Source organism: Phoxinus phoxinus, assembly GCF_949152265.1.
Source record: "Phoxinus phoxinus genome assembly, chromosome: 8".
NCBI lineage: Eukaryota > Metazoa > Chordata > Actinopteri > Cypriniformes > Leuciscidae > Phoxinus > Phoxinus phoxinus.
In genome coordinates this window covers 24051238-24066242 of record NC_136883.1, presented here as the reverse complement: position 1 = coordinate 24066242, position 15005 = coordinate 24051238, and the positions used below count along the sequence as shown (strand labels likewise).

At 36.8% G+C, this 15005-nt stretch overlaps 1 protein-coding gene across 7 annotated transcripts in view; it reads right to left on the bottom strand.

The window, feature by feature from the left end:
• Positions 1-15005, bottom strand: part of impdh1a (IMP (inosine 5'-monophosphate) dehydrogenase 1a) — an 18487-nt gene extending 3482 nt beyond the window's left edge. For 2 of the 7 annotated variants that reach the window (XM_079621665.1, XM_079621663.1), the window contains exons 1-13: positions 14202-14873; positions 9931-10029; positions 6988-7036; positions 5183-5284; positions 5024-5098; positions 4637-4843; positions 3885-3972; positions 3596-3807; positions 2291-2381; positions 2060-2155; positions 1325-1468; positions 1067-1211; positions 50-193 (exon numbers count right to left, since the gene is read on the bottom strand). In XM_079621665.1, coding sequence (XP_079477791.1) covers positions 50-193; positions 1067-1211; positions 1325-1468; positions 2060-2155; positions 2291-2381; positions 3596-3807; positions 3885-3972; positions 4637-4843; positions 5024-5098; positions 5183-5284; positions 6988-7036; positions 9931-10029; positions 14202-14428 — 1679 coding nt within the window. In that variant the 5' untranslated portion in view covers positions 14429-14873. Of the gene's footprint in view, positions 1-49; positions 194-1066; positions 1212-1324; positions 1469-2059; positions 2156-2290; positions 2382-3595; positions 3808-3884; positions 3973-4636; positions 4844-5023; positions 5099-5182; positions 5285-6987; positions 7037-9930; positions 10030-10426; positions 10832-14201 lie in introns of those variants that run through there. The other 5 variants (XM_079621666.1, XM_079621664.1, XM_079621669.1 and 2 more) reach the window with 5 other exon arrangements.

Genomic DNA, 15005 nt, shown 5'->3' with positions numbered 1-15005 from the left:
ACTTTTGTCAAGCTTGTCAGATGTCTATAAGAGAAAGAGCCACTCTTACCGCAGAATGGACAGACTCTTTGCACCGATATCCTGACAGCCATGTTGAATTCCAGCGATGAGGTAAGGAACAAACTTGTGTATCGAGCCTTTATCCTGAACTGAGCCAGAGACTCCCTGAGCTACCTTCACTTTATCACCTTCACTGGAAAACACACACACATACACACACATTATATAATGCATAGAATACAAAAGTTTTAAACATAACAGATGATATGTATATTATTGAGGTGTTTCAAATACGTGCACTTTTATGATTTTTACTATACACTTTTACCGTAAAAAAATATATATTTTTGTTATATGAAGGTCACATTAAAATAATGATTTCATCATTATTTTTACTATTTATGTATAGTTTCAGACCTAAACTCTATACAATTCAATATTTTATTGCATGAAAAACAAGTATAACAATCTTTCAAAAGTCAGCCCTGTCCATTTACTTTGGTATCATTTCATCCACAACAAATATATCGCCCCTAATAAAATGAAATTTGATGCATGTGATATACGAAGAAAATAAAGAAAAATCAAGGTAAATATAATTTATATTTATTCAGACTTTAAAATGAATTGTTACTATAAAATATGACACACAAAGACCAAAACAAAGAGTTAAATAATCACGAACCATTTAAATATTTATTAATATAAAAATATTATATTCATTTTTCTATTTTTTTATTTTATTTAATTGCTTGTATTTAGGATAATTAAAATGCTAGCGATAAAATAAGTCTTAGCAAGACAAAGGAGTTAAAAATGTAATTTAATTTCCATCACTCTCATTTCCACCAGAGGATGCTGTTAAACATTTATGCTCAACACATAGGATGCTCAACACATTTGAGATGTGCTGCAAATGACACTGGTGAAAATATTCATTACTTTCAGAGAAAAAAATTAAATGTACAACAACAACAACAAATACTGTGCACAGAGCCAAAATGTATTGTTTTTATAATTGAAGAGAATGTACACGTGCAGACATCTGAGCATAAGACTGGTTTACCTGAAGTAACGTTTCTGACTGCTGTTGTTTTTCTCCATAGCATCCAAAGAGCCCATACCACGGTACTTCTTCAGTCGTACACCATCTGAGAAAAAATACTCCCCGGGTGCTTCTGTGGTTGCCGCTAACAATGACCCCATCATAACTAAAAACAGGCCAAAGGGAAGGGCATGGTCATAGACATTAAAATTTAGGCAAACAAATCCCGGCCAATAATAACAATGATCGTTCAGGCAAATCACTCAGATAAAAACACACCTGTGGATGCTCCCAGCGCCAGGGCTTTGACAACGTGCCCAACCGTCTGAATGCCACCATCTGCAACGACTGGAACCCCGAAGCGCCGGGCGTACTCAGCCACCTTATACACAGACGTGCCCTGCGGTCTCCCACACGCCATCACTAATGACACACACACATAAATTGCTAAATAAATTCTCATTTATTTATCTTGTTCTTGGCAAGATATGCTTTATAACTAGCAATTGCGAGATTATATCTCACAATTCTAAGAAAAGTCAAAATTGCGAGATATAAATTTGCAATTGCGTGTTATAAAGTCAGAATTACAAGATATAAAAATTGCAAGATATAAAAATTGCAATTCTGACTTTTTTTCTCACAATTGTGAGATAAAAAGTCGCAATTATCTTTTAAAATGTTTTATTCAGTGGCGGAAACGAGCTTCTATATAAAATAGATGACAATTGCAATTCCAAAAACCCTAAAATAAAACTTTTGCCATTTTTAGACATGAATAAAGGCACTATTTGTATGTCCACATATACACATTTGCATTGCTATATAAATATGTTATTTTTATTAATTTTTTAATAAAATAAAAAAATATAATAAAATAAATCCATTTTTCGAAGTGAATAAAGGCACCATTTTTCCTTTAAAGTACGTCCTCATAAAGTTCTTCCATATTTAACCAACTTCTGTGCACTTAGGAGTTTTGTCCTCCTAAGTCAGTAAGAAGTGCACACACACCTTCCTGTGTGATGCAGATGGATCCACAGCCCATGCCCACTCGTAAAGCATCAACACCAGCATCTATAAGATTCTTTGCTTGAGCAGCAGTCACCACTGCAGACAAGAGAATGAGAAACTTCATTAAGAAAAATCAAGTCCATTCACAATCTTCAATATGTCTAATATCACTACTCAAGCTACCCTCAGTTTATAGAAACCGAAGCACCACAAAGGGCAGAAAAGCCTCACCGTTTCCTCCCACCACTTGTAGTTCTGGGTATTTCTGTTTGATGTAGTTGATCATACTGATTTGAAACACAGAGTTACCCTGAGAAGAGTCCTGGGACAGAACAACAGAAAAAACGATATATCATGTTGTGTTAAGAGCTAAGGGGTCAAACACTGTGTGCATTTATGTACGATTTTTGACACAATTTTGCTGTCTGAGATCCATTTTGGAAATTGTAAAAGATTTCTTTCAACCCTGCAGCTTATACATTTTCTAGTAAAGCCAAACAATGTATTAACTTGTTCAGGCATGTTTGATTACGGATCTAGCCAAGAGGTGTGACAGTACAGTAGCTTTTGGCTACAGCTTTGCAGATACTTTACATCCATAACGTCTGTCCTTTTACTTTCATTTGCAAGCTATAAAATCAGATCCATCGTTCAGACAATTAGGTCAATATTTGGCAAACACATCAACAACACCTGTTACTGCGTATGATGTCTGACCTGCAAATTTGTTTGACCAATACAAGCATGATTAATTGACCCTTGACTCAATACAAAGTATGCAAACTTAAAAAAGCGATGTATATGGTTACACTACCATTCAAAAGTTTAGGGTCAGTAATTTAGTCTATTCAGCATATGCAATGCATTTAATTGATCAAAAGTGACAGTAAAGACATTTATGATGATTATGTCACACTGAAGACTGGAGTAATGCCAGCTTTGACCTCACAGGAATAAATAACATTTTAAAATTTAAAAAAAAAGTAAAACATTTTACGTTTTCACAATATTACTGTATTTTTGATTGAAACAAATGCAGCCTTGTGAGAATAACTTGATTAGGAAAGCATCTCTGGTTCACTTGATTTAATTTATTTATAATTCTAAATACCTTTGGTCCATGCTGTGTCCCCCTACCTGACAAATGGAACAAAGAAACAAAATGGCAATGGTATAGTGCTTTGTAGGTTTGATTAGCAAAGTCTCCACTGCATTTGCTCTGTGTGTGTTTGATTATCATTTACCATGTTTGACACATCTGTCTGCATCTGCAAACATGTGCTAAACAGTTTTTTTGTCATCTAATGTTTGAAATTTGACTCGCTGATGCATTTTACTTAAAAGTGAATGTTTCTCATCTCCTTGGGTGTTGCTAAATTTGCATCTCGGCAGAACAAATTATGGATTTTTGCATGAGAAATTGAAATTCTGATTTCAAGTTCACAAGTTGAATGGAATGCAGCAAATGAGCTGCAGGAAGCTAAATCTCCAGAAATAGGACTGAGTACTGCTCAAGTTTAATGTCACTCCATTCACCTTTGTACCCACCAGAACTATCACATCCACTCCAGCCTGCATGAGCAGGTCTAGCCGGTACTTGTCGTCCTCTCGGGTGCCGATGGCAGCGCCACACAGGAGCTGTTTGCGAGAGTCTTTGGAGGCTAGCGGATAGTCTCTGTTCTTCTTTAAATCGGTACGAGCTATTATAGCTACGAGCTCATCGCTGTCATTCACTATAGGCAGTTTACCTGAAAGAGAAAACAGGAATGTGATCAGCAAGTGCTAAACATCACAACACAGACAGGATAGAAGTTCACGCTCATACCTTTTTTACTGCGCTGTAAGATGTCATTTGCCTCTTTTAACGTTACACCCGCTGGAGCAACCACTAAATCTTCTCGTTTTGTCATTGCCTGGAGGATTGAAGATGAATCATTCAGAAACTATTATCATTCACGGATATTAGTAGCATTTAGGACTATTATGAGTGTTTAAGGTCAACATGAACTCAAAATTGACCCAATTTATTTTTCTTAAAGATACAATTTGTATTTTTTTTGCCGCCAGAGGTCGCATTTTCAAAACAATAACAAAGACGAAGCTTGATGACGCTATGAAGGAGAGTGGAACTATGGGAGATGTTGTTTTCACCATCTAGAGATGTAGGGTATGGAATTCACAAATCATATAAATTATATATCAGCTAATAAATTAGTTTTTGTATTACCTTTACGTTTGATCACACTATTTTATGTCATCGTAATGAATTAGTTGCACGGAAAGTGAAATGTAATGCTATATTAGCCTGTTAGTGATATGACTATTTGTCAAATGATTTGGTGAGTTGAGTTTTATTTAATTAATACAATTAATGAAAATCTCAGAATTGTATTAATTTCTTTAAAAAAAATGTAGTGGGCCAAAACTTCAATCAAATCTTGATGGATCAAGTTTTGCACAACATTCAGTTTAACTTAAATGTGCCTGTTAAATTAACGCTTAGATTATGAAACATCACTTAAATTGGAATCCAATTTCAAATTATTAAAGCTAAATTAGACAATTTGAATCACAAACCTCCTCCAGTGGCCTGTCGTAATCTTTCTCTGACAGGAAGTCGATGTCTCGTGATGTAACGATGCCCACCAGCTTGCTGCCCATCTTGCCGGTTTCAGTAACCGGGATGCCGGAGAAACCGTGCCGTACCTTTGCTTCAAACACATCACCGACAGTGTGCCGTGGACTCATCACTACAGGGTCCGTAATGAAGCCCTGCTCAAATTTCTGCCAGTATGACAGATACAAACCATTTCAGTTATTGCTATTTATAAGTATATATTGAACCAAAAAATCAAATAAGCCTGTGAATTTTACATCAACAGTTGACCAGATTTACAAAATACAACTTTTACATTTGTATTGAATTCCGCCAAAAGTGCGTCTCTCAACAATCAAATGACTGACCTTGACTTTCCGGACCTCGTTGGCCTGGAACTCAGGTGTGCAGTTGTGATGAATGATTCCAATTCCACCCATGAGCTACAGGACAAAGCAGTGAATGAAATGGAAAAGCAATCGCAACTTTACTGGATTAAATATATAGTTTCTGTGAGTGTTACTTACAGCCATAGCGATGGCCATGGAGGACTCTGTGACTGTGTCCATGGGAGAGGAAATGAGTGGCGTCTTCAGGGATATCTTCCGGGTCAGAGCAGAGGTCAAATCCTGACATCATAACACATGACCATTACGAAAAATCTAAGGGGGCAAAGTGTCTATGTAAACAGACATGAGAGTAATTCAACTAATTTATGATAGAACTAAGAACTGACCCAAGAACCGGCCCCCTGACAGTGCCTGATTTTTTTCTCCACCATTTCTGTCACCAATGGGAAATTGGGTTCCTCACTTAATATTCGGCAATATTGACTTGACTGCACTGACACTATTGGATGAAACTGAACTGAGCTGGATGATGACATCACTGTTTTCCCCAGAACTCATTCAATAATCAATTAACTTTACACAGTTCGTGAACTGAATCAACACTGAACTAAATTCAGCTGAATAATCACTGTTCGCCATTCTCTTTTTAGAGCTGCTTTACAGCAGAATTGAATTCTGTTTGCATCATTTGTTTCCTGTTTATCACTGCAGAGCTGCTTTGAAACAATCTGTACTGCATAAAGCTACAGTATATATTAATAAAGGTGACTACTTCGATTTATTTAAAAATGACCTTTTGTGTTTCATGAGAGAAATAAAATTATATAGGTTTGGACCAGCGTAAGAGTGAGCAAATAAGGACAAAATGCCATTTTTGGTTGAACAATTTCTTTAAACTAAACATTTACAGTACAGGGAACTGGGCAGTGTGGTTATTGTTAACTAACACTGAAACTATTAAACATATTTCTTTAATTGAAATAAAGCTGAAATATTATATGAAAAACTAAAATTAGAAATGTTGTCTTGGCAACTAACTGAAATTAAATAAGTTGAAGTACTAAGATTACAAAAAATTTAACTGAAATAAAAAATAAAATAAAGCTAAATAGAAATATAAAAATGAATAAAAATGCATGCGCACACAAAATTATTAAAACTTAAACTAAAACTAACATTTAAAAAATAAAAGCTAATTCAAAATATTAATTTACACTATAATATATAAATAACACTGACTCCGAGAGTCCCGCCAATTGATTCCTTTGAATTGTAGACACTGCCATGTCTTATTTTTCTTCCTCGCTAACACCTGCGTCCCATCATTAGCCGTAGCTCAGCAGAATTCTCAGAAGTGCTTAAAGAAATCACAAACAGCGTTGTGTATCTGCGTTTACATCAGCAGGAAGCGAATCCACCTGGTCTACTGGGAAATATCCAAACACTAACTAGACTCCTAAATTCCCAATTACACAATCACAAAAATGTAAAATAACATCACGCACATGCCATAAGCAAACACAAAAATACGTTAATAAAACCCTAAACCGATCTTATAAAAAATTATAATCATTTTCAACAAACCCAATTAATATTCCCAATTAAATTGATGCGATTTCCAGTTTAACTAATTTATTTGCTAATAATCTATCGCTGGAAAGTGAATTTGCTGCATCTTTAATTAAAAATGTGTTTAAAGTTGTGGCTCCAAGGGAATTGATTGATATTTGTTTTGTCCTTGTCTCTCACACACACACGCCGGGCTTCACTGCCTGTGACAACATGCCCAACCCACCAGGGACTATATGGATGCTAACACAGTCATGTTAACACATACTGTCCTTTGCAGATCTTCCGCCTCATTGATAGTTGAACAGCTCTTTTTCCATCGACAGAGTGATCAAAAATGATCCCTTTGCACTAAATTGTCTACTAATACAAGTGCAATTTGTCATTAACCTCTGCTAAGCATTGGTACTCACCACTTCATCGGATGTGAAGTCAATGAAGCCAGGCAGTATCAGGAAATCACTGAATGAGGAAGGGCAGATGGCAGAGTTAGGCAACAATGACCTTTAGATCAGCAATTTATGAATCAGAACATTATCAAAATTACAGAAAGCTTATACAAACACTCAAATCTGTGTCAAAAAAAGGGAAAACACAGAGCTGGTTTCACAGACCGGACTTAGATTAAGCCAGGAGTAGGCATTAGTTAAATTAGGACATTTACACTGTAAGTCCTTTTCGAAAAGTGCCTTAGAAAAAAAACATTATTGGTGTGCATCTTGAGATAAATGTCAGTGCAAGTTGCAAAATGATTTGTCATCATTTACTCACTGTAAGACTGAAAATATTGGTTGGGGCCCTGGTCTGAGACAAAATGGCCCTGCTAGCTAATTAACATTCGACTTCCCCCATACAGCCTGACTTCCTCTCAGAAACAACGAAGAACTCACACAAGAACATGGTTTAATGTGAATGTTTATCAATAACTTATGTTTTTGGTGTCATTTGAAAGGTCTCAAAGTGAGTGGTACAGATATCTCATATCCAGATAGATAAAAGGTAATAAGGTTGATAGAAGTTTAGAGAAAACTGGGAAAGCCATTTGAGGGTGGCTTTCCCCATCCCCCATATCACCTGGGCAAACAGTATAAAGGAAGGTGTGCTTGCTCTATCGGGGCTCTTTGCTCTGGATGCTGGGCCGGTGTCGAGAGAAAGGCTCTCTGCTTCTCTCTCTCTCTCTCTCTCTCTCTCTCTCTCTCTCTCTCTCTCTCTCTCTCTCTCTTTCTCTCTCTTTCTCTTTCTCTCTCTCTATTTCTCTCTCAGGTAATATTTTACATTTATGCTGGGTACAAATGGTCTAAATTATCTTTGCATCATGTTGTAACTATTTTAAGTGTAAACATAACCTTATTGCACATTGAACCTTTTTTAATTCATGGAGTCAGATTAAAACGAGATAATTGCATATGAGAACATGTGTCTTATTTAACCAAAATTCCTTTGAGACGCTGGAAAGACTTGAACACGCTGTTCGAGGCTGTTCGAGAAACCGGAAATTGGGCCGAATAGCCGGCTTACACTCACCCTCAGGTTGTTCCAAACCTGTAGAGTTTCTTTCTTCTGTTGAACACAAAAGAATATATTTTAAAGAATGTTGCTAACCAGACAGCTGACGGCAGCCATTGACTTCCATAGTATATATTTTTTTCCTACTATGAAAGTCAATGGCTACCGTCAACTCTTTGATTACCAACATTCTTTATTATTTTGTGTTCAACAGAAGAAAGAAACTCATACAGGTTTGGAACAACCTGAGGGTGAGTAAGTGAACTATCCCTTGAAATCTTGTCTGTGAAACCAGCATAAAACAAGCATAAAACAAACCAAGGTTAATTCAGAATTATTGCTAGTTTATGCAAACATGACAGCAATGTGTATGACTGCTATGCGCTACCTTTTGAAAATATAGTGTCAGTAAATATGTTTTCCTTTTTTAAAAGAAATTCACTTTTATTCAGCAAGGATGCATTAAATTGATCAAAGTTGACAGTAAAGACATTTATAATGTATAATAGATTTATATTGCAACTTTTTTGTTCATCAAAGAATCATGAAAAAAATGATCATGGTTTCCACAATGAATATATAAATGAATATATTCGTGTTTGCCTGTAGCATGAATACTTTGAGCAGCCACAAATGATGCACTTGTATGCGTACGTCTCTGATCTTGTCAAGGAGGAATTATATAATCTACTTAAGGTGAGGCGTACAGAGACGTCCTGTTAATGTTCTTAACCGTATCACCAATGTCACACGCACACACACGTAGCCTCTTTCTAAAGCAGCAGTCGTGTACTGAAAAAGTGAGGGCAAACTAAAAAGACAAGAGATACAATTTAATTTTACAGAGACACTATTCAAAAGTTTAGGGTTGGTAATACTTTTTTGTTTTTGAAAGTCTCTTATGCTCACCAGTCACCAGGCCTTATTTGATCAAAAATACAGTAAAAACAGTAGTACTTTACAGTCAATTTAATACACCATTGCTAAATAAAAATATTCTTTACTGACCCCAAATCTGAAGTGGTACCCAGTGGTACTTGATATACAAAAGCATGCTATTAATGTTGTTAAGATATAACAGTTAAAAGCACTGTGTATCATGGCTATTATTAGAAAGTGCTAAAACAACATCCCTTTAAAACACAATAATGTTTTGATAGGGACTGGATTTATCTGTCTCGGGAGGATGTGTGAGAAGAAGGCACAGTTCAGTGTCTCGTCCCATGTGGCCTAACGCTCATAAAACCTCCATTAGACCAGATTAAACACTCCAGCCAGCATGATAAAAATAGACACGGAGACCACTGCTCTGTTAGCAGGGGTTTTAAAAGGCTGGGAAAGCACATGCCTGTATTCACACACAAACAGGATCATTTAATGCAGTGGCGTACAGCATATAAAAAGGACTAATGTTCATAAAATCCCATGCTGTATTTGTAATTGATATTAAAGCACACGATGAGCATGATAGTACATCTAGATTATGAGTAAGAGAGAAAAACAGAGACAAAAAGGACCACACATGCACTCTGATTTTGCATCGTCCCATAAACATGGGCTGCATGTGCTGGGACCGAACACTTGAGCTCCCCGTTGCTATGGAGATGCACAGAGGGTTGCCATGGAGCTGAGAGCCATCTCACTGACAGATGTCCAGAGAGATGCCTACCTAGAGTGCATGTGTGTGCGAAAGTGAAACTACACATGATAGGACCTGCTTTGACATTACGCTGTCCCTGTCGATCTGACTTATTGTATGACAGTACGTGTGTGTACGTATACATCTGCTGATTACAAAGCAGGGAATCTAAAGGATTTTTATGCACATGATCCTCATCTTTTAGACTTACTTGTATGTGAGACCATCACCGATGGCAAAGAGCTGCTGGGCAGTGAGTCCATCCTCTGGCACATACCCAGTTCCCCCGCTGATAAGGTAATCAGCCATGCTACAATCATACACACACACACAAAAGAGAGGTTGTGACACATGCAAATAAAATTTGATTTCAACTTTGTCGTGAGCTCATTGCACTGCCAACCATCCACTCCACTGACAACAACGTCGTCCTACATAAACCAATACAACAACTGACATGTCAAGCAGAAATAATTGTGTCCTGCAGTGTAACATGCAATAGTATAGAGGAAAATACCAGATAGATAGATGGAAATAAAGCACAATAACAGGAACCATGCCTGGCTGACAGTTAAGCGAGATAAAAGTCAAAAATACTAAATGGAAATGTATTCAAAATGAGAAGCAAGAATTAAAAATGACCAACTTGCCGTTCATTCTCATCGAGAAAGCGCGTTAGATAGAAAAACAAATATGAATCCACTTACAGGTTCGAGTACTTTCTCTTTCGGACCAATTATGAAAACACTTCCTTTCTTTCTGCTGAATATTCACCCTCGTGTACAGAACAGTATCTCACATGGTGACGGCTAACGTTATATTAAAGTCCATTACATATCAACGCGGGGAACAGCAGTTTCTAGTTCCGTACAGGAGCGTTCTGAGGAGGGTGAATATGAATCTGCTCTGGATGAGAGTGTCATGAGACGCGCCCGTGTGTCCAGAGACCTTCAACCGTGTGAACAAGTCACATGCTAACTGAACACACTCAGGGAAGAGGAAAGGTTGGTTCGTTGAACACTCCCCAAACCTTGTTTGTTTGTTTTTTGTTTTTTGTTTTTTTTGTCAGAAATGTAGGCTATTATTATTATTATTTTTTTAATTGCATACCGAATTTTCATAGGCTACGCCACTTTTTGTAGTGACTTTGTAGCGACTTTGTAGTCCAAGTCCAACGCATAAAATGTTCAGTAGCCTTCTTCCTGACAGACATCGCAGGTTTCTTGCTAGACGATTCGTAAACAAGTCGTTATTTTGAGTCGAATTTCGATTAAACCGATTTACAAGACGGATCTGAGCAATGCGTTCCCGAATCGGACTGCATATTCAAGCGGTTTTGGATGCTATACATCCCTATTCGCCTACTCACACAAATGTACTCTTTTTGTGAAGGAAAAAAAAACATACTTTTGAGTGTGTAGCAATAGAGTTTTGGACATAGCTTACTGTCAAGTCAAAAAATTGCGTGTTTTATTTTTATTTTTTGCCTATGATGTCTTTAAAAGTTAATTGCCAAACTCTTTCTAAAAAGTTAACATTGTTGCAGATTGATTATTAGTCACTCAAACAAACCCCTTTCTCTAAACTTGTCCTACATCCTCCATTTTTGTAGTTTTTTAAACATTTTTATTTGTGTAAACCCGAATCCTCCTCCAAAGCGCAATGGGTTGTGGGCAATATTAGTTTGTAGTTTTTTAACACTTTTTATTTGTGTGTGTAGTTCTGAACCGAATCCTCCTCCAAAGCGCAATGGGTTGTGGGCAATATTAGCTGTTAGAGTGTGCATGGATCCACACTTTGAAAATCTACCAGAAATAGAATCATCCATGGAGAATCATCCCCTGCAGGGACTTTTGGAATAGGCTACTCTTACTATATGCTTTCGGACACAGTTATTCAAATCTAACATAGGCTTACTATTTAGGAGAGGCCTATAGTATGCAAATAAGGACGCAGAGATTGAACCGCTAATTTCTAAACATGTCTGAATTGTAGTTTAATGAATATAAGGATTATAATTATATAACATCTAAATGACCTTTTTTTTGTAAAATCATGTCTGCAAAAACTTAATTGGTGCACATGCAATGACCGTATTTATAAAACTAAATCGGAACCCCGTAATGAACAACGTTATGTACAGTATCTACGCTTGCCTGGAACTACGGCAGAATGTCAGGAAACAGTAAAACATGCAATTACGTATTATGTCATTACACTGAATCTTTTTTTTAAATAAGTTCTTTAAAGTGAAATGCTATTTCATCTTCAAAGTATACTCAAAGCTTCTTTTAATCGAGATGTAGAGATTTAGAGACCATGAACCATGAACCATTAAAGACCATTAAAGGCTCTCTGAACATATAGGCAGCGTCTAACACCCAAATGACTCTAAGTGGTTATGCCGACAGTTGAATTTATTCCTGATGGACATTTAATCTTGCCCTCTCAACATATACAGACATGCTGTTCTTTCCTTACGGGATTTATACTGCAGATTAGACCTAAAGAGTGCTCTATCAATGTAATCCAAAGTAGTTCTCTTCTCATCTGTTAAAAGAGCCGACATCTATATTTCATTTGTTGTACAGCAACGTTTCACATCTGAGCTTCATGACACAGTTAGTAGAGAATATTTCAGATGATGCACAACATAGAAGATGTGAAAGGTGCTTTGAATAGTGTATACAGACACACTGTAGATTGTTTGGTCATGTCTTACATTCTAAAAGTCATATTTTCCTTGTTGTGGCCAAGCTAAGCTAAAGATCTGCAGTTCTGTGGCAGATAAATACTAGTAAACCTCTGAGGGCAGAGGTGTCAACCGCAGAGGTGACAATGAGAATTGGGGAGACGAGACCCTCAGAGAAGCACCTGAGTTACAGGTGTCAGTGTCAAGGCTGGGATGAGGTAATAAACTGTGATGCCAGATCCAACTGAACACACATGGGGTTTTTGAAAAAGTATCCTGAGTCAAAACAACATCACATGATGTTGCTGTGGATATTCCCAACTATTAGTTTGAAATTAAATCGTTGTGAGACCAAAAAGTACAGTATATCGAACTTAAAAATGCACAAATGTCACTATATTAGGAAACAAAATATCAATCCAGTGGCATTTATTTTAATGAATGATAGCACAAACACACTTTTGATGGGATTAAAATTATGAAACAATAATACTGTAATATACTGTAGACAATTTTCTCCTCTTCCCTGTCAGTCTCCGACGCTGCTTAACACATTGCAGCGCTTCCGGGTTCTACGTTAGAACGGTTACGTATTGGCCGGCTCCTGCGTCAGCAGCACATGCATGCGTCTTGGTGCTCATGTCGACAACGTCGGAGACTCACACGGAAGAGAAGAAATTGATGAATAAATTGTTGTTATTTTTGTTTGGTTTTTGAGCACAAAAAGTATGCTCGTCACTTCATAAAATTAAGGTTAAACCACTGTAGTCACACATGGACTTTTTAACGATGACTTTACTACATTTCTGGGCCTTGAAAGTGGTAATAACTTTGCAGTGTATGGGGGGTCAGAAAGCTCTCGGATTTCATCAAAAACATCTTCATTTGTGTTCTGAAGATGAATAAAGGTCTTGCGGGTTTGGAACGACACGAGGGTGAGGAATTAATGAAAGAATTGTCATTTTTGTGTAAACTATCCCTTTAACTGTCATGTTGTTATGCTGCAAAACACTATTATAACATCAGTCAGGTAATTAATTGTTATGAGTTGATTAATTTAATGTTTTTGTCTATTTTATTCACAGTTTCAGAACCACTGCAATGCAATGCCATTCATACATGTGCAGCTTAAGTCTACAGTAATACACACTATAATAATCATAAACCACGATTCAATAAAATGCTTATTTGTTCACTAATATATCATTATATTGATTTATTCTGCATTTACAGGTGAACTATAATAAATGACTATCTTCACTTGACTGGACAAAATACAGGTCAAAATAGAAAAAAACAGAGCTGTCCCCTCCTTCTCTCAATTATTTACAGCTGTTATTTTTCTATTATTCCATCAACATATTAACCACGACACAAATTTAAAATATAAATAAATAATTCACATACGTACACAAAAGGGGACCAAAATCAACATTAGTTATCCCCAAAACGGTATTAATTATTAATGGGTCAAATATAAATTATTCATAATAATTTATAAATAATTGTAATAATTTATTATATATATATATATAATGTGGTCAATATTTTTTAATTATTGCCTGAAATAAATAAATATATTCATAGTGTATATATAATGGGCATAAACATGATATATATATATATTTGTTTCTAATACGGTATGTCCATCTCTATTGTATTTGATCAAATAATCTTGTAATAATAATAATGTAAATTTTAATAAAAAAAAATAATAAAAATAATTTTGAGAAAAAGAAACCAAGACGTGCTCATTCATTCATTCATTTAGACTTGCACTATGTTCTCACCTCTCTGGTTCATACCCTGCCTGTATCCGGGTGGCATTGTAACGCTGGGCAGCCGTCTCATGCCCATGCCCATGTAGTGTATTATGGGTAAAAAGGCCATGAAAGTGATGTTCCGAGTCTCGTAACGACATCCGTGGCCTGGCCGGCTCCATGTCCCCCACAATACGCCTGTAGTCAATCTGGTAGCTGTCCCTGTCCCCATCCCCATAGCGGTCATACCCGTCCATATCAGCGAAACCCAGTGGGTCGTCCTCCACCGTGGCTCTGTTTGAGCCCGACTGACCCTTCCAAGGAGACCAAATTTTTGTCTCACAGTCACACCCCTCACCTGAGACCACCTCTCAGTCTCTGCTGCTTGCTCATACACCAGGTTGTACTTTAGATTTAAACTCTTCCACAAAGTTTAAAATAATACAAAATAAAATAATAATAAGAGCTTGATATGGGTGTCCTCAGTTAGATTTGTATCCAATTTGCATAAGCTATTAGCATCCTCCAAACCACATGCCGAAGTTGTAGAATGGTGCGAGTGCAAAGTAGTTTATCTGCAGGCAGCAATTCAAAAGAAGTTGGACAGATTCTGATCAATAGTTGGCAATCCCAAAATGAAAATGTCCAGGATGAGATAAGACTGGCAGAAAAGTTCTGGTGGGTTGTGTCTTTTGTAGTCCCAATGATCAACCTTCAAGAAAAACCAGATCACAAAAACTCAGACAGGACCAAACAGTAGTTAACCGGATGGCAGTCAAGAAGAAATTGAATGAGCCTGTTTCTCTCTCTCCCTGTTTCACTTCAGCTAAGCTC